Source organism: Dendrobates tinctorius, unplaced genomic scaffold, assembly GCF_039654945.1.
Source record: "Dendrobates tinctorius isolate UK_male_01 unplaced genomic scaffold, ASM3965494v1 ptg000032l, whole genome shotgun sequence".
NCBI lineage: Eukaryota > Metazoa > Chordata > Amphibia > Anura > Dendrobatidae > Dendrobates > Dendrobates tinctorius.
In genome coordinates this window covers 21,647,757-21,667,404 of record NW_027361700.1, presented here as the reverse complement: position 1 = coordinate 21,667,404, position 19,648 = coordinate 21,647,757, and the positions used below count along the sequence as shown (strand labels likewise).

The window sequence follows — 19,648 nt, the reverse complement described above, 5'->3', positions numbered from 1 at the left end:
GATGGCTAACGGGCCACTAATTTATTCTTGCTCTATGAGCACATGCACGCAGCGTTCACCACTGCATACTGAGGAGTGTGCAATGAAAGATTATGTCCTGATACCAGTGCCAGCGTCAAGACACTTTGTGGGCAAAGTTAGCACACAATTTATCTGGCCCCAAAGGATGGCTTCTTCATCTAAATGGCCCTTGGCAGAAAGAAGGTTCCGCACCTATGATTTAGGGTATAGACTATAGATCAACTTGTTACAGGTGATGAATGTACTAGAGTCAGCTTCGTTTGGACCATTTTATCACTGCAGCAGGATGATGCAGCATTAGATCCTGTGATCATATGGAATAACAAATTAAAGTATAGACTCTGTTATTGGATTATTTGTCATTCCCTATTTAATTTTCACTGATTTCAGTAAATTTTCCCTTTTACTACTAACGTATGGTTAAAGGCTACAGTAATTCCATCTATGAAAGTAGTGTGAGTAATTCCAGAAGAAACATTTCCCGAAGAAAATCAGTGTTTCTTGGTCTGAATATGGATCGTGGTGCACAGACCAGTCACTGGCTTAGTTTCCTGACCTGAACTTGACATTTTTATAAGTATCAGGCGAAAAAAGAAAGAAAGGATGGCACTCACCGTTCTGTCATGATTATTTTTATTGGATAAAAAGCATAGGCTTGGGAGGAATGTACAAGAAGTGGACAACGGCCGTTTCACGCACTTGCACTTCAATGGGTCCTGAAGTCGGGACACAGGCAGTTAGAACTAAAAGCATGCACAAGTGCAGACACACCTCCTGGTTTCCGACCTATACTCCCACAATGGTGTGAACATAAACTAATTAATCAAAAAAGAGTTAAAAACAACAATTAGTCAATTGTACCAAGGCAAAAATGGATATACAATTATTTTTCACAATTATTTTTTACAAAAAAACAGCTATGTCTTTCTTTTCATTTAACCCTAAGGGTCCTGTGGCGTTAGTTCGCAGAATCCATCTAGATTCTCTCTGTAAGAGAAGTCTGTGGTGATTTCTCCCTCGGGCCAGCAGAAACACTCTTTCTATACCTGCGTATCGCAGAGATGCTGCATTACCCCCATGCGTTTTTCTGACATAATCAATTAAACGAGGGACCCCTTTTCCAGTAGTGATGGACTGAAAATGCTCTCTAAATCTAACGTACAATGGGCGAATCGTTTTTCCTATATAAAAGAAACTGCAAGGGCAAAAAATGACATATACTACATGGGATGTTTTACATGAAATAAAATTCCGGATCTCATGTTGGATTGCTCCAATTTTGGAGAGGCATACAAGCCACAGTATCTTGCACCCACTGTGAAATTTGGTGGAGGATCGGTGATGATCTGGGGATGCTTCAGCACAGCTGGAATTGGGCAGGTTAATGTTTGCGAAGGATGTATGAATCAAGCCGCATACAAGGTTATCCTGGAAAAACGGTTGAATCCTTCTGCTCAGACAATGTTTCCCAACTCTGAGGACTGTTTTTTTTCCAGCAGGACAATGCGCCATGCCACACAGCTAGGTCAATCAATGTGTGGATGAAGGACCACCACATCAAATCCCTGTCATGTCCAGCCCAATCTCCAGACCTGAACCCCATTGAAAATCTCTATAATGTAATCAAGAGGTAGATGGATAGTTACAAGCCATCAAACAAAGAAGAACTGCCTAAATTTTTGTACCAGGAGTGGCATAAGGTCACCCAAAAGCTATGTGAAAGACTGGTGGAAAGCATGCCAAGACGCATGAAAGCTGTGATTAAAAATCAGTTATTCCACAAAATATTGATTTCTGAACTCTTCCTGAGTTAAAAACATCAGTATTGTTGTTTCTAAATGATTATGAACTTGTTTTCTTAGCATTATTTGGGGTCTGCAAGCACTGCATTTTTTTGTTATTTTGACCATTTCTCATTTTCTGAAAATAAATACAAAATTTAGTGCATGGAAATTCGAAGACCTGTTGTCAGTAGTTTTTAGAATAAAAAAGCAATTTACATTTTACTCAAAAATATACCTATAAAGAGAAAAATCAGACATACTGAAATTTTTGCAGTGGTCTCTTAATTTTTGCCAGAGCTGTATAAGGCTGTTGAGTTCGGGTCAGAAGACCCATGTCGGTGCATCGCTGTCCGCCCTTGGATCGTGAAACACAGATGTGGGAATTCATTTGAATACATGATCCCAGGAATCTCCAAATCTACAATAGAGCAATGGCTGAGACAAATACCAGTGCTAAGCTGCAGCTTCATCAGGAAAATTCTCCACCGCCTTCAGCATATTTCACACCTCTTGCATACACTTTGGCGACATCCTGTGACAGGAGAACATTGTTCGCTAGCAGAAGGTGCTCTGCGGCTCAGACATGGATCTTACAATTTTTGCAGCATAAAAGCAGTAAAAACTCATAGCTAATGATTGTGTCTGCTACGTTAACAAACAATATATATAAAACTATAGCAAGTATATGGAAAATGCAGAACATTAACTGAGTATAAAACGTAATAATTGTAAAATATTATAAACACAAATGTAGAGAAACAAATATTAGATACAATATAATGCAAAAAGAGAGAGGGACAGTAATAGAGTGAAATAAATATACAATGGTATGTATTTTGAAAAGATCCACCTATATATTTTAAGGTACCCTTTATCCCTTTATATATGCACATAAAAAATAGGAAATGAAAAGAATGTCCATGTATTATGCTAGATGCTAAAGAATGTAGCATAGTGTATCAATGTTATAGATATACAAATATCAGCATAGCAAATAGCCTTCTAAACATACAGTACCTTGAGACATCCTGCTCCGTATGAGAGGTAAACAACAACCTTGAAGCGTTTCACAGGCCTGTTTCACACTTCCGTTTTTGTGTCCGCCAAACGGATCCGTTTCCGTTTTTTTGACGGAAACTGATGCAAACGGATCCGTTTTTTAAAAACGGATCCGTTTTTTTGACGGATCCGCGGTAACCGTAATGGAAGTCTATGGGACAAAAAAAACGGATCCTGCAAAAAATGGCGGATCCGTTTTTTTTACGGAAAACAACGGATTTTGACGGATTTGAAAAAACGGAAGTGTGAAACAGGCCTAAGGCCTCTTTCACACTTCAGTTTTTTGCATCAGTTATAATCCGCCAAAAAGGCGGACAAGCGGATCCGTTCTCAACTGATGTGAACGGATGGCACAGGATCCGTTTTAAGACGGATCCTGAAAATGAAGAAATTTAAAGGAATCGCTGGCCGGGAAGGGGAGAGAGAGAGAGAGAGAGAGAGAGAGAGAGAGAGAGAGAGAGAGAATATGAATGAATTTTTTTTTTGTCCGGCACCCAGAAAGAAATTCGGGTTAAATCAGTGTTTGCAGGATCCGCCAGAGAAAAAAACGTTACAAGCTCCGTTTTGAAATTTTTGAGGATGGTGACGGACAGCAACTTTTGGCGGATCCTCACAAAAAACGGATGCAACGGACAGCAATCCGTCACAATCCGCCATTAATGCAAGTCAATGGGAAAAAAACGGATCCTCAAAAAAAATTTGAGGATCCGTTTTTTTTCAAAACCTGGCGGATTGTGACTGATTGTAAAAAACGGAAGTGTGAAAGAGGCCTAAGCTGTGACTTCGTTAGGTGGATTGTCCACCTAATTCAGTACATTCCATGCCTTTTGCATGCCCGTTTGGCATCGTCCCATGAAAGGAGTACATGGTTCGATAGCAGCAGGTTCTCTGCGACTCGGACATAGATCTTACAATTCTTGCATCATGTCTTGAAGCAATCCTATCTGCCTTGGCCAAAGCCAACATCCACTGCAAGCAGATATAACTAAAAAAAATGATGCTTAATATTGACATCTACAGTACCTTGCTTTGCTTACTGCATATGTCAGCTATTTTGTACAGTTCATCGTTTTTCAATGGAACAGAAAAAATTGCTCAGCTCACTGTATAATTTGATCAGGGTGCAAAATATCTTGGGGTATGCAGAGCTCTGTCTGGAGTATCCGGCACTCGTGCAAATAGAGATAATTGCAAATATACAGGTGCTTCTCACAAAATTAGAATATAATCAAAAAGTTAATTTATTTCAGTTCTTCAATTCAAAAAGTGAATCTCATAAATTATGTAGAGTCATTACAAACAGAGTGATCTATTTCAAGTGTTTATTTCTGTTAATGTTGATGATTATGGCTTACAGCAAATGAAAACTCAAAAGTCATTATCTCAGTAAATTAGAATACTTGATAACACCAGCTTGAAAAATTATTTTTAAATCCAAAATGTTGGCCTACTGAAATGTATGTTCAATAAATGCACTCAATACTTGGTCGGGGCTCCTTCTGCATCAATTACTGCATCATTGTGGCGTGTCATGGAGGTGATCAGCCTGTGGCACTGCTGAGGTGTTATGGAAGCCCAGGTTGCTTTGATAGCAGCCTTCAGCTGATCTGCATTGTTGGGTCTGGTGTCTCTCATCTTCCTCTTGACAATACCCCATAGATTCTAAGGTCAGGAGAGTTTGCTGGCCAATCAAGCACAGTGATGCTGTTATTTTTAACCCCTTAGTGACTGGGCCAATTTTTTAAATTCGGACCAATGTCACTTTATGTGGCAATAACTCTGAAATGCTTCAACAAATCCCATTGATTTTTTAGATTATTTTCTCGTGGCACATTATAATTTATGATAATGGGAAATTTAAGTTGATATGTTTTGTGTTTATTTCTAAAAAATCAGAAACGAAAATGCAATCTTCAAACTTTGAATGATTATGCCTTTAATCCAGATAATCACACCACACAAAAACATAAATAACATTTCCCACATGTCTGCCTTACATCAGCACCATTTTTAAAACGCTAAGTTATTTTGTTAGCCTTTTAGGAGGTTTAAAAATGTATCAGTAATTTTTCATTTTTTCAAGGAAATGTACAAAATTTATTTTTTTGAGGGACCTATCCAGGTTTGAAGTGAATTTGGGGTTCATATACATTGGAAAACCCCAAACATGATACCATTTTAAAACAGCACCCCCTGACATACTAAAAACTGCTGTCAGGTAGTTTATTAACCCTTCAGGTGATTTTCAGGAATTAATGCAAAGTGGTATAGCAGGAATGAAAAAGTGTTTGTTTACCACCTAAATGTCACTAACTTCTGAACTGACCGCTATAGCCGGAAGACTCTAAGGCCGCTATTTGGCCATGAACTGCTATGGCAAACATCAGGACCACAAAATCATGATCTCTGTATTTCAATTAGATTAAAGTGGAAGCCCCCACAATCTATTAACCATTTATTTGATGTAGTCACTTTTGACAGCAGAAACTAAGGGGTTAAACAGATATGGACGGTGCCAATGCTGATCATTTGTGATACAGCAAATTGTCAGCTATAGTGGAGAGCTAACAACTAGTGGATTGACACCCGTATGGGGATGATATTCTCTTATATCTCAGGTCAGTAAAAAGACATATTGGCTGTCATTAAGGGGTTAAACCAGGTATTGGTACTTTTGGCAGTGTGGACAGGTGCCAAGTCCTGCTGGAGAATGAAATTTCCATCTTCAAAAAGCTTGTTGGCAGAGGGAAGCATTAAGTGCTTTAAAATTTCCTGGTACACGGCTGCGCTGACTTTGGTCTTGATAAAACACAGTGGACCTATACCAGCAGATGACATGGCTCTCCAAACCATCAATGATTGGGGAAACTTCACACTAGACCTCCAGCAGCTTGGATTGTGCGTCTCTCCACTCTTCCTCCAGACCCTGGGACCTTGATTTCCAAATGAAATGCAAAATTTACTTTCATCTGAAAACAACACCTTGGACAACTGAGCAACAGTCCAGATCTTTTTCTCCTTGGCCCAGGTAAGACGCTTTTGGCGTTGTCTATTGGTCATGAGTGGCTTGACACAAGGAATGCGACACTTGTAGCCCATGTCCTGGATATGTCTGTGTGTGGTGGCTCTTGAAGCAATGACTCCAGCAACAGTCCACTCCTTGTGAATCTCCCCCAAATTTTTGAATGGCCTTTTCTTAACAATCCTTTCAAGGCTGCGGTTATCCTGGTTGCTTGTGCACCTTTTTCTACCAAAACTTTTTCCTTCCAGTCAAATTTCCATTAATATGCTTGGATACCGCACTCTGTGAACAACCATCTTCCTTACCAATGACCTTTTGTGGCTTACCTTCCTTGTGGAGTGTGTCAATGACTGCCTTCTGGACATCTGTCAAGTCAGCAGTCTTCCCCATGATTGTGGAGTCTACTGAAACAGACTAAGGGACCTTTTTAAACTCTTAGGAAGCCTTTACAGGTGTTTTTGTTAATTATTCTAATTTATTGAGATAATGACGTTTGGGTTTTCATTGGCTGTAAGCCATAATCATCAACATTAACAGAAATAACCACTTGAAATAGATCACTCTGTTTGTAATGACTCTATATAATATATGAGTTTCACTTTTTGTATTGAAGAACTGAAATAAATTAACATTTTGATGATATTCTAATTTTGTGAGAAGCACATATTATATATTATATTTCTATAGGTATATTTCTTATTGCATCATTAAAACCATAGTTATGGACACCATAGGTTGGCAACTTTCTTTGATGGTACATTCCTATTTTGTAGTCATCATACCTGGTGCGCCCCTTCAATCCATACTGCAGGCGGTCACAATGCTCCTCACATACAGTTACTGCTACAACGAGGATTGAAAAGAGATGACTATACCTTAGTAATGAATAGTCACACTTTTTGTCTGGGGTGAAAGGTCGCTTTACATGGTTTCTTGTTCCATATCAGATTTGCTCATCTTGCTCACAATTCCTATATGTCTCTTTTAGGAGAACGCCCCTTCCAATGTATTCAGTGCGGAGCTTCATTTACCCAGAAGGGGAATTTGCTCCGACACGGTAAACTACATACTGGAGAGAAGCCTTTCAAATGCCACTTGTGCAGTTATGCCTGCCAAAGGAGAGATGCCTTGTCTGGACACCTCCGCACACATTCAGGTAAGCGAACCAGTCCACAATAAAGTATGGTGGTACACACTTGTTGGTATTTGTGGGCATTTTCATCAGTTCTATAAAATGTGTTTACACATTTTTGAGAGTTAGAAAAATAAGATGGCAAGTTTTTGTTCTATTAACTACAGTGGAAAAACCCTTCAAATGTGAATTCTGTGGACGTAGCTACAAGCAGCGCAGCTCTCTGGAGGAACACAAGGAGCGATGCCGCATTTATCTGCAAAACGTTAGCGAGTCTGGTGAGTGTAAAATATGTAGCTGGAAAACTTGTATACACACTACTTCCATAAGCTCTGATGTCTTGTTACCCCAGTCTAAGCACTTTTTTTCTGGCCCTGGCAAACTACCCTGAGACTGGGCAGTATATGGTATTTAATTAAATTGAACGCAGAAAAAAAATCATTTTTTGACTAAGACACGTTTCATTCACAGCTTGGCAGATTACGTGTCATTTAGAGATTGAGTGGTCTCTAACACTTTTCTGCAGGTACAGCAGGTCTTGAAAACAGTAAATTTGAAGCATTTTATGTAATATTGCTAGAAAACTTGACTCGGCCTTAGATAACTATCTTGCATGCTCAAACCTAGTCATGCGCAAGCACTTTCCACCCCCTTTTCTCCTCTCTCTTTCCTCCATTGACCACAAATGTGAAGGGACAGGAAGCAATGCCTGCCATTAGACAGCGTGGATACCCATGATCTCGCCTTGTATTGAGAGAGAAGACAAAACCTCAGACCAACCCAGTGGAAATACTGACAGAAAGAGACAGAGAGTGGTCAGACACAAGGCAGCTTGCAGGTGGCCTGTGTATTCTGCTCAGTGGGGGTTATAGGGCGGCATCTGTTTGCTATGAGTTTTGTCCTGTAGGGGTGGATTAACCATTATATTTGCTTTCTACAAATGTACAAAGAATATATTCTTCCTTTCCGATACTGGGTATAAATGCCTGTATGAAGATGCACATAACTCATCTTTACTAGTCTACATTCTGAACTGTTTCTAGTGTATTCTTTGCACCTGTATCATTTCAAGGTGAAAAAAATTGCATTCATCAAGTATAGTTACCGGTTAGCCAGCAATAGTGTTGGAGGGAGCCAGACTGACACCTTCATGGCCACCACCAAAGTTTGGGGTTACATCTATCAGATGATCATTGTGTGTCCTTTTCTTTGTGTCCTTTAATTAGTTTTTGACTCATTTTTGTGCCAGAACAATTGAACTTTTTTATAAAGTCTTTTACATTGAGTTATAGTAACATGTTGCTTTGTTTTTTATTCTTTCCTCCTTTTCCTCCACAGCTGTTGAAGAACCCAGGCCAATGAAACCAGAAATGGGGAGTGATCGGGCACTGGTACTGGACCGTTTAGCCAGTAATGTTGCAAAAAGGAAAAGCTCCATGCCCCAGAAATTTATTGGTAGGTGATTAATATTAAGCTGGCCATCCACAGTTCACATTTCTAAGTTTAGACAATGCCTTGCCGATATGTCGATAACACACACGTCTTCATTTTGTGACATTACCATGGCCCTCTGCTTCTCCCCAGTGTTTATGGGTTCCTTGGTTTCACAACCTCTTTCCAGTTCTAATAAGTACAATCAGTCATGCAGTGAACACTACTGTCTGTTTACTTTGAGTGGGAAAGGGGAGTCTTACAAGTATTGAAGCATAGCTTGTGAAAGGGGAAGGATTTACCAGGACAGCTGCGAATATCAGGTGTTTGAAAAAAAAACAAAACTCAAGCATAATCTTATCGAAGTTAATGTACTGTATATTTAGCAGTGCAAAGATGTACAAGTTTAGTACAGTTCCACTTTAGGCTTTCTTCACACCTCAGTATTATTGATCAGTAATTGTATGCCGCAACCAGGAATGGCTCCAAAACGCAGAAGAGATGTCAATCTGTCAGTACCCAGTTCATAGCTATAATTTTTGTGCGTATGTACTCAGGTGTACTCGTGTGTATCGACTATCTATTGGTATATACATATATATCTATGTATAACTCTGGCAAAAATTAAGAGATCACTGCAAAAATTTCAGCTTGTCAGATTTTTCTCTTTATAGGTATATTTTTGAGTAAAATGTAAATTGCTCTTTTATTCTACGCAAATTGCCTCTTCAGCGAGGAAGAGGACTTGAACTCTATAGCGCCACCTGTTGGTAGTAGCGATCCTACAATAAACTACTGACAACATGTCTTCAAAATGAGAAGCGATCAAAATAACAAAAAAATGCTAAGAAAACAAGTTCATAATCATTTAGAAACAACAATACTATTGTTTTAACTCAGGAAGTGTTCAGAAATCAATATTTTGTGGAATAACCGTGATTTGTAATCACAGCTTTAATGCGTCTTGGCATGCTTTCCATCAGTCTTTCACACTGCTTTTGGGTGACCTTATGCCACTCCTGGTACAAAAATTTAAGCAGTTTTTCTTTGTTTGATGGCTTGTGACTGTCCATCTTCCTCTTGAATAATTTCCAGAGGTTTTCAATGGGGTTCAGGTCTGGAGATTGGGCTGGCCATGACAGGGATTTGATGTGGTTGTCCTTCATCCACATATTGACTGACCTAGCTGTGTGGCATTGTCCTGCTGGAAAAACCAGTCCTCAGAGTTGGGGAACATTGCCTGAGCAGAAGGAATCAACTGTTTTTCCAGGATAACCTTGTATGCGGCTTGATTCATACATTCTTCGCAAAGATTAGCCTGCCCAATTCCAGCCTTGGTGAAGCATCCCCAGTGTCATGATCCAGTCCGGGTTTTGACTTCAGTATGCCCTTTTCCCGGGCTGATCATGTCAAGGGTTAACTTTGCCTGGCCTTATTTTGGATTCAGGTTTGCTATTTCTTCATGCAGATCATGTCTGTTATAGTTCTGCCTATGGCGTGAGTAGCTGACTCTGTTACACCCTTACTTGTCCTGCTGTTATTCCTGTCTCAACCCATGTCTGTATTATTCCATGCTCCCTGTCCCAACTCTTGTGTGTCCCCTTCGTGTTTGTACTTCTTGATACTTGAACTCGGCTTGGACCCTGACCTGCTTTTATCTCTTGTCTTTGGCATATCCGCTCCTGACCATTACTGATCTCCCTGTCTTGTCTCTGACCCTGAGTTTGACTTCTCTGCTGCCATCTGCTGGTAGCTTTGCTGGTGCACGGCAGGTCTGCTTCATCTGTGTGCATGACCTCTCTCCGCTCTATCGCCACCTAGCGGAGCCAGCTTCTCCCTGCATTATAACAGCGTAATATTATAACTGACCACTGACAGTTTTTTTTTTTGCTTCACTCCTTATGGATCCGATGCACACTCTTGCGGGTCAGATGTCAAATCAGACCCAAATGATGCAGGATTTGTCAGTGGAACATAGGGCTCTTGCTTCTTCTCATAACCAACTGCAGAGGGAGTTTTCTGAGACTGTTAAATCTTTTCAGGGTTCTATTCTCCAATCTGTCTGTAAGCACTCGGAACCTGTTGATGTTTCGCTGCACTCTCCTGAACCTACGGTCAGGCTCCCAGATACCTTCTCCAGAGATAAGGAAAAGTTCCGTACGTTCAGGGAGAGTTGTAAGCTGCTGTTCTCTCTTAGTCCCCGATCCTCTGGAGATGAGAGTCAGCGAGTGGGGATAATTATTTCCTTACTTCGGGAGGGACCGCAATCATGAGCTTTCTCTTTACCTGCTACTGCCCCTGAATGTGTGTCTGTGGATAAGTTCTTTGAGGCCGGACATATTTTTGAAGAATCAGACCGAGTCAGGGTGGGAGAGGTCATGATCATGGGTTTCTCCCAGAGTAAACTCACTGCTGAACGGTATTGTTCTGAGTTTAGACAGTGGTCCACTGAGGTATCTTGGGGTGACTCGGCTTTGAGATGTCAGTTCAGGAGAGGACTTTCGGATCATCTCAAGGATGCTCTGGCCCTTGATCCGCCACCCAGTTCCCTGGAGGAGGCCATGACCCAGGCCATTCATATGGACTGGAGATTTCGGGAAAGAGGAGTAGATTCCTATATTGCCTGCTAAGTCTGAGGTGATGCCGTTTACAGAGACCATGGAGGTTGGTGCCACCAACTTCAAAGAGAAGGAGATGAAGCGACAGCGTGATGGGAAATTATATTTTTTTTGTGAAGATCTGGGATATTGGAAGAAGGACTGCCCCTCTTGTCCATCTGGGATATTGGAAGAAGGACTGCCCCTCTTGTCCATCGATTAAAAAGCTTTCAAGTCTGGGTGATTGTCGAGGAAGTTACCCAGACTCTCAGGTACCATTTTCATCATTTCAAAATTTTTTGTTAGAGGTGGAACTCTGTTATGGAGGTGGTTACGCATCCACTTCAGCATTTGTGGACTGTGGATCTTCTATGAACTTCATTGACTCAAGTCTTGTGTCCAAGTTAAAGTTAGGGATAGTTATGCTAGAGACTCCCATACATATCATTGCCATTGATGAGGCCCCGTTGGCTCAAAATGTTATTATGTTTGTCTAGTTCCTCCTCAAGGTGGGTTCCTTAAACAAGGAACAAATTTCATGTTATGTTATGAATAATCTTCCTGTAGGACTGGTGTTGGGGCTCCCCTGGTTACAGAGGCATATTCCTGTTATAGACTGGGGATCTTGTGATATTGTTAAATGGGTCCTAATTGTTCCAATGGTTGTCTTTTACTGTTTTTGTGTCTGCCATAAATCTGGAGGGTATTCCGGAGTACCTGAAGGATTTTGGGGACGTGTTCTCCGAAAAAGAGGCTGAGGTCTTGCCACCACATCGTCCTTATGATTGTACGATTAATCTTATTCCGGGATCTAAATTTCCCAAAGTCCGTTTGTACAATCTTTCTGGCCCGGAATGTACCACTATGAAAAACTATATCTCTGATACTCTACGCAAAGGCCACATCCGTCCCTAGGTCTCCCCTGTGGCCAATGGATTCTTTTTTTGTTAAGAAAAAAGATGGTGCCTCGATTTAACTAAACTAAATAAAATTCAGGTGAGAAATACCTACCCTCTCCCATTCATTCCAGATCTTTATAATCAATTGTCTAGGGCTAAGTGGTTTTCCAAACTTGATATCAGGGGAGCATATAACCTGATCCGCATTCGGGAAGGGGATGAGTGGAAAGCGGCATTTCTCACCTCCGAGGGTCTGTTTGAAAATTTGGTCATGCCCTTCGGGCTCACAAATGTTTCAGAACTTCATGGATTATTATTTTTTTTATTTTATCGGGCACTTTATGGTGGCCTACCTGGACGATATCCTTGTTTTCTCTCTTGACAAGGAATCCCACATTGGTCTTTTACGAGCTGTCCTTCATAGGTTACGGGGAAATTCTCTCGTCGCTAAACATGAGAAATGTTCATTTTGTGTCCAGGAGTTTTCCTTTCTGGGGTTCATCCTTTCTGCCGTGTTTTGGATGGATCCTGGAAATGTACAGGCTATTGTTGATTGGGTGCAGCCCAGAGACCTAAAGGGTCTGCAGCGTTTTCTGGGTTTCCCCAATTATTGTCGAAAATTCATCGAGGGGTTTTCTCAGGTGGTCAAGTCACTCACCGATCTCACTCGTTGGGGGGCTTATATCAAAGTCTGGTCACCCCTGGCGGTTGAAGCATTTATTACATTAAATAAGTGTTTTATGTCTGCTCCTGTATTGGTTCAGCCCGATCCGTCAGAACCATTCATCGTAGAGGTGGATGCATTTGGAGGTGGGAGTGGGGGCATTACTTTGATCAATTTAAGACCATGTGCCTTTTTCTCCAGGAAGTTTTCTTCTGCGGAGAGGAATTATGATGAATTATGATTATGAGTGTCATCCGCTAAATGCCGACTTTTATTTCCCATTGACTTGCATTGGGGTTGGGTTTCGGACGAAACTCCGACTTTTTTTGCCCTAGTCGGACCAGTTTCATCTGAAACAAATTTTGTTTCATGAAACCCGAATCCGACCAAAGTCGCTCAACTCTACCCATAACCAGCTGGCTGGGGAATTGGTGCAATTGCCAATTCCGGATAGACCTTGGACTCCTTTGTCCATGGATTTTATCACTGATCACCCTCCTTCCAATGGCAAAACTGTGATCTGGGTAGTGGTTGAAAGATTCAGTAAACAGATGCATTTTGTACCTCTGACAGTACTGCGTATTGCAGAAAAACTATCTAAGCTGCTTGTTGAGTACGTTGTGCTGTTGCAAGACGTGCCTTTGAGTGTGGTTTCTGATAGAGGGGTGCAATTTGTGTCCAAATTTTGGAGGGCATTTTGTAAAAGATTGGGTGTTTTGCTTGACCTTCTTCTCGGCCTACCATCCCGAGAGCAACGGTCACATGTAGAGGACCAATCAGTCACTTTAGCAGATTTTACGGTGTCTTACTATGTCTCAGCAGGATGATTGGTGTTCTTCGTTGCCAGTGGCTGAGTTTGTATTTAATAATCTGGTTAATAAGTCAACTGGCAACTCTCCGTTCTTCTGTAACTACGGTTTTCACCCCCATTTTGGCGATTTTTACAGGCTGGAGGGAGGTCCAGAAGAACATTGGGGAGACTCAAGGCAAACATAAACATTTTCCTGAGAAGGGACGGTCTGTAGGACCTATATTCCTGGTAGGAGATAAAGTGTGGTTGTCCACCAAGAACATACGTCTGAAAGTTCCTTCGGCTAAGCTAGGTCCCAGGTTTATTGGTTCTTATGAGTTCATTAAGGTTGTCAATCCAGTTGCCTTTCGTTTACGTCTACCTCCGTCGCTTTGGATCCCCAATGTGTTCCTTAAGTCTCTCCTGAAGTCTTTTGTACCTTCCTTTGATGGGTCTCCATCCCCTGCGCCTCCGGTTTCTGTGGACAGGCAGATGGAGTATGAGGTGGAATGGATTGTGGATTTGCGCATTGTCCGCAGCTCTCTGTAGTATTTGGTCCATTGGAAGGGTTACGGTCATGAGAAACGATCTTAGGTTCCTGCACGTTCCGTCCTTACTGATCGTCTGGTTCGGGCGTTCCATGCACGTTATCCTGAAAAACCTGGGGGTCCGGTGGCCCCCCTTGAGAAGAGGGTACTGTCATGATCCAGTCCGGGTTTTGAGTTCTGTCTGCCCTTTTCCCGGGCTGATCATGTCAAGAGTTAACTTTGCCTGGCCTCATTTTGGATTCAGGTTTGCTATTTCTTCCTTCTGCGTCCTGCAGGCCATGTCAGTTATTGTTCTGCCTACGGTGTGAGTAGCTGACTCTGTTACATCTTGATTTGTCCTGCTGTTATTCCTGACTCGACTCGTGTCTGTGTTATTCCATACTCCCTGTCCCGACTCTGTGTGTCCCCTTCGTATTTGGATTTCTTGGTACTTGAACTCGGCTTGGACCCTGACCTGCTTTTGTCTTTGGCATATCCACTCCTGACCATTACTTATCCCCCTGGCTTGTCTCTGGTTGGAATTCAACTGACACTGGAATCGAATGGCTGTCAGACCTGTAGAGAAGCTGATTTTTATAAAACTGTGCAGTGGTCTCTTAATGTTTGCCAGAGCTGTATGTGTGTGTGTGTATATATATATATATATATATATATATATATATATATATATATATACACTCACTGGCCACTTTATTAGGTACACCATGCTAGTAAGGGGTTGGACCCCCTTTTGCCTTCAGAACTGCCTCAATTCTTCGTGGCAGAGATTCAACAAGGTGCTGGAAGCATTCCTCAGAGATTTTGGACCATATTGACATGATGGCATCACACAGTTGGCGCAGATTTGTCGGCTGCACATCCCTGATGCGAATCTCCCGTTCCACCACATCCCAAAGATGCTCTATTGGATTGAGATCTGGTGACTGAGGAGGCCATTTGAGTACAGTAAACTCATTGTCATGTTCAAGAAACCAATCTGAGATGATTTGAGCTTTATGACATGGCGCATTATCCTGCTGAAAGTAGCCATCAGATGTTGGGTACATTGTGGTCATAAAGGGATGGACATGGTCAGCAACAATACTCAGGTAGGCTGTGGCGTTGCAACGATGCTCAATTGGTACCAAGGGGCCCAAAGAGTGCCCAGAAAAAATTCCCCACACCATGACACCACCACCACCAGCCTGAACCGTTGATACAAGGCAGGATGGATCCATGCTTTCATGTTGTTTACGCCAAATTCTGACCCTACCATCCGAATGTCGCAGCAGAAATCGAGACTCATCAGACCAGGCAAAGTTTTTCCAATCTTCTACTGTCCAATTTCGATGAGCTTGTGCAAATTGTAGCCTCAGTTTCCTGTTCTTAGCTGAGAGGAGTGGTACCCAGTGTGGTCTTCTGCTGCTGTAGCCCATCTGCCTCAAAGTTCGACGCACTGTGCGTTCAGAGATGCTCTTCTGCCTACCTTGGTTGTAACGGGTGGCAATTTGAGTCACTGTTGCCTTTCTATCAGCTCGAACCAGTCTGCCCATTCTCCTCTGACCTCTGGCATCAACATGGCATTTCCGGCCACAGAACTGCCGCTCACTGGATTTTTTTTCTTTTTCGGACCATTCTCTGTAAACCCTAGAGATGGTTGTGCGTGAAAATCCCAGTAGATCAGCAGTTTCTGAAATTCTCAGCCCAGCCCTTCTGGCACCAACAATCATGCCACGTTCAAAGGCACTCAAATCACCTTTCTTCCCCATACTGATGCTCGGTTTGAACTGCAGGAGATTGTCTTGACCATGTCTACATGCCTAAATGCACTGAGTTGCCGCCATGTGATTGGCTGATTAGAAATTAAGTCTTAACACACAGTTGGACAGGTGTACCTAATAAAGTGGCCAGTGAGTGTATATAAATAATAGATGGTGGCCCGATTCTATCGCATCGGGTATTCTAGAGACTCTGTTAAAATAAAAAATAGAGATAAACTCAACTCCCGACAGCCCCCGGACCCTTTCTCTCCTCTCACCACGCTCCTGGTATCTTCCGGACCCAGTAATGCTTAGCGCGAAACACCACTGATGACGTCGTGCTCTCGCGAGATTGACGTCATCCCTGGCCCTTCTCGCTAAGCATTACTGGGACCAGAAGATGCCGGGTGTGTGGTGAGAGGAGGGACAGAGTCCGGGGGTCGTCGGAAGGTGAGTATATAACTATTTTTTATTTTAACAGAGACTCTAGAATACCCGATGCGATAGAATCGGGCCACCATCTAGTGTATTAAACTCCTGTTACACCCGGAGCTGCAGTCACTGTTCTGCTGTTACCTAATATATTGTACTCCAGTTACACCCAGAGCTGCAGTCACCGTTCTGCTCTTACCTAATGTATTATACTCCTGTTACAGCCAGAGCTGCAGTCACTGTTCAGATCTTACTAAATATATTGTACTCAAGTTACACCCAGAGCTGCTGTCACTGTTCTGCTGTTATCTAATGTATTGTACTCCAGTTAATCCCAGAGCTGCAGTCACTGTTCTGCTTTTACCTAATGTATTGTAGTCCAGTTACACCCAGAGCTGCAGTCACTGTTCTGCTGTTACCTACTGTATTGTACTCCAGTTACACCCAGATCTGCAGTCACTGTTCTGCTGTTACCTAATGTACTCCTGTTACACCCAGAGCTGCAGTCACTGTCCTGCTGTTACCTAATGTAGTGTACTCCAGTTACACCCAGATCTGCAGTAACTGTTCTGCTGTTATCTAATGTATGGTACTCCAGTTACTCCCAGAGCTGCAGTCACTGTTCTGTTGTTACCTAATGTACTCCTGTTACACCCAGAGCTGCAGTCACTGTTCTGCTGTTACCTAATGTAGTGTACTCCAGTTACACCAAGATCTGCAGTCACTGTTCTGCTGTTATCTAATGTATGGTACTCCAGTTACTCCCAGAGCTGCAGTCACTGTTCTGTTGTTACCTAATGTACTCCTGTTAGACCCAGAGCTGCAGTCACTGTTCTGCTGTTACCTAATGTAGTGTACTCCAGTTACACCCAGATCTGCAGTCACTGTTCTGCTGTTATCTAATGTATTGTACTCCAGTTACTCCCAGAGCTGCAGTCACTGTTCTGCTTTTACCTAATGTATTGTAGTCCAGTTACACCCAGAGCTGCATTCACTTTTCTGCTGTCACCTAATGTATTGTATGCAAGTTACACCCAGAGCTGCAGTCACTGTTCTACTGTTACCTAATTACCTAATGTATTGTACTCCAGAATATGTACAGGACTGTGCCTGTGTAATGAGCAACGCAGCAGTGATGCCTTTAACAGCTGTAATGTGCCTGTACAATAAGCAATGCGGCGGTGTTGCCACGACGACTAAGCAACTGTCGCTGATTGGTCGCGGCCTAACTGCCGCGACCAATCAGCGATATGGGATTTCCATTACAGACAGACAGACAGACAGAACTAGACAATTATATAGTAGATATATATAGTAAAAAAAACTCCCTTTCATTATATACAGAATAAGAATTACATGTCATAATAATAAGCATTACAGTTGCCAGGGTTTATTGAAGATATTATGTACATCACAGGTCAGATGCAGGTGTATATAGCGGGCTCAGGAGCTGAGTTTCACCATGCACATCGGCCTCCGCTGGCTTTTTTCACATCTGTGATGCAAATAATAACTAAAAAAATGGAAAACGGAAGTCAATGATTCATTCCCAAAGCTCAATTTCCATCTTCCCCTTCTTGACACAACCTGCTCTTCTATTTAAATTACTATAAGTGACAATAAAACGAGCATTGAGTATTTCCAACAGACAATACTAGCGGGAGGGGGCAAGCTTCCTTGCCCAACCAAGTAGGAGAGGTTAGGGAGGCACATACCAGGTACAGTACAGCAGAGTCAGGGGTACACTGTCAAATTCTTGGGTCATTTTTATGACACCGTCCCAGCGTCTAGGCCCTTATGACCGGATATTTTTGACAAGGAGGGAAATCTTTTAAAGATGGTCAAGAAATACCTGGCCGACAAAACCACCATACTTCCTAATTCTTCTGCGATCTTCAGCTATTGGGCCTCAAACCTGGTCACTTGGCATGAGCTGTCCCTCTATGCCTTGGAGGTGTTGTACTGCCTTGCCACTAGCATCTTGTCTGAGCGGGTTTTTATTGCCTCTGGGTCGAGGAGTCAAATGGCTCACTCTGATGAAAATAAACAAAGCTTAGATTAGCCCCAACTTTTCCACACCACCACAACATGAATACTTGAATGAGCCTGCCAGTTGTTGCCTTCAAGGGTCTATGGATGACTGGATGACCATACTTATAATGTTTTCCTGGCTTTGCACTGTCTGCAAAGTCTTTATGATTGTAGGAGTACATCAACTACACTGTCTAAGTTTTTTAATAAGGCCCACAAGTTGTTGCCTTCAAGGGTCTGTGGCTGACTGTATTACCCTCCTTATGATTTTTTCATGGTTCTGAACTGTCTGGAGAGTTTTTATGTCACCTGCTTACCTCAGCAAGAAGTACGGCGGCGTCTAAAAATCACTAAAATTGACAAATCCCCGGGCCCGGATAGGATACACCACCCAGTACTGCAAGAATTAAGTACAGTCATAGACCATTATTTTTAATCTAAAGATTCCATAATAACAGGGTCTGTACCACAGGAGTGGCGTATAGCAAATATAGTGCCAGTATTCAAAAAGGGGACAAAAACTGAACTTGGAAATTATAGGCCAGTGAGCTTAACCTCTGCTGTTGGTAAAATCCTGGAGGGTTTTCTAAGATACTGGAGTATCTGAAGAAGAATAACATCATGAGCCAATTTCAACATGGGTTTACGAGGGACCATTCCTGTCAGACTAATCTGATAAGCTTTTATGAAGAGGTAAGTTCCGGACTGGACCAAGGAAATGCAGTGGACGTGGTGTATATGGACTTTACAAAAGCTTTTGATTTGGTGCCACACAAAAGGTTGATACATAAAATTAGAACAATGGGGATAGGGGAAAATATGTGTAAGTGGGTTAAGAGCTGGCTCAGGTTTAGGTAACAAAGGGTGGTTATTAATGAAGCACACTCGGACTGGGTCACAGTTAACAGTGGGGTACCACAGGCGTCAGTATTGGGCCCGCTTCTTTTTAACATATTTATTAATGACCTTGTAGGGGGCATAGAGAGTAGAATTTCAATATTTGCAGATGACACTAAACTCTGCAGGGTAATCAATACAGAGGAGGACAATTTTACTGTATATTACAGGAGGATTTATGTAAACTAGAAGCTTGGGCTGATAAATGGCAAATGAGCTTTAATGGGGATAAATGTAAGGTCATGCACTTGGGTAGAGCAAATAAGATGTATAATTATGTGCTTAATTGTAAAACACTGGGTAAAATTGACACTGAAAAAGACCTGGGTGTATGGGTGGACGACAAACTCACATTTAGTGGCCAGTGTCAGTCAGCTGCTGCAAAGGCAAATAAAATAATGGGATGCATTAAAAGAGGCATAGATGCTCATGAGGAGAACATAATTTTACTGTGACATCGGCGGGTATGCCCGCCGATGCCCCTGCTGCTGCGGCGCGCGCCGCAGCGTTCCCTCACCTGCGCGCTCCCGTCCGGTCACGCGCCCGCCGTCCACTCGGCCTCACGGCGGCTCCTGGCTCCCACCCCCTGGCTCGCGCACGCC

At 42.3% G+C, this 19,648-nt stretch overlaps 1 protein-coding gene across 1 annotated transcript in view; it reads left to right on the top strand.

The window, feature by feature from the left end:
- IKZF3 (IKAROS family zinc finger 3) overlaps positions 1 to 19,648 on the top strand; it is a 200,581-nt gene that overhangs the window by 120,706 nt on the left and 60,227 nt on the right. Inside the window, exons 5-7 of the mRNA XM_073572594.1 lie at positions 6,875 to 7,042; positions 7,186 to 7,296; positions 8,357 to 8,473. Coding sequence (XP_073428695.1) covers positions 6,875 to 7,042; positions 7,186 to 7,296; positions 8,357 to 8,473 — 396 coding nt within the window. The remainder of the gene's footprint in view (positions 1 to 6,874; positions 7,043 to 7,185; positions 7,297 to 8,356; positions 8,474 to 19,648) is intronic.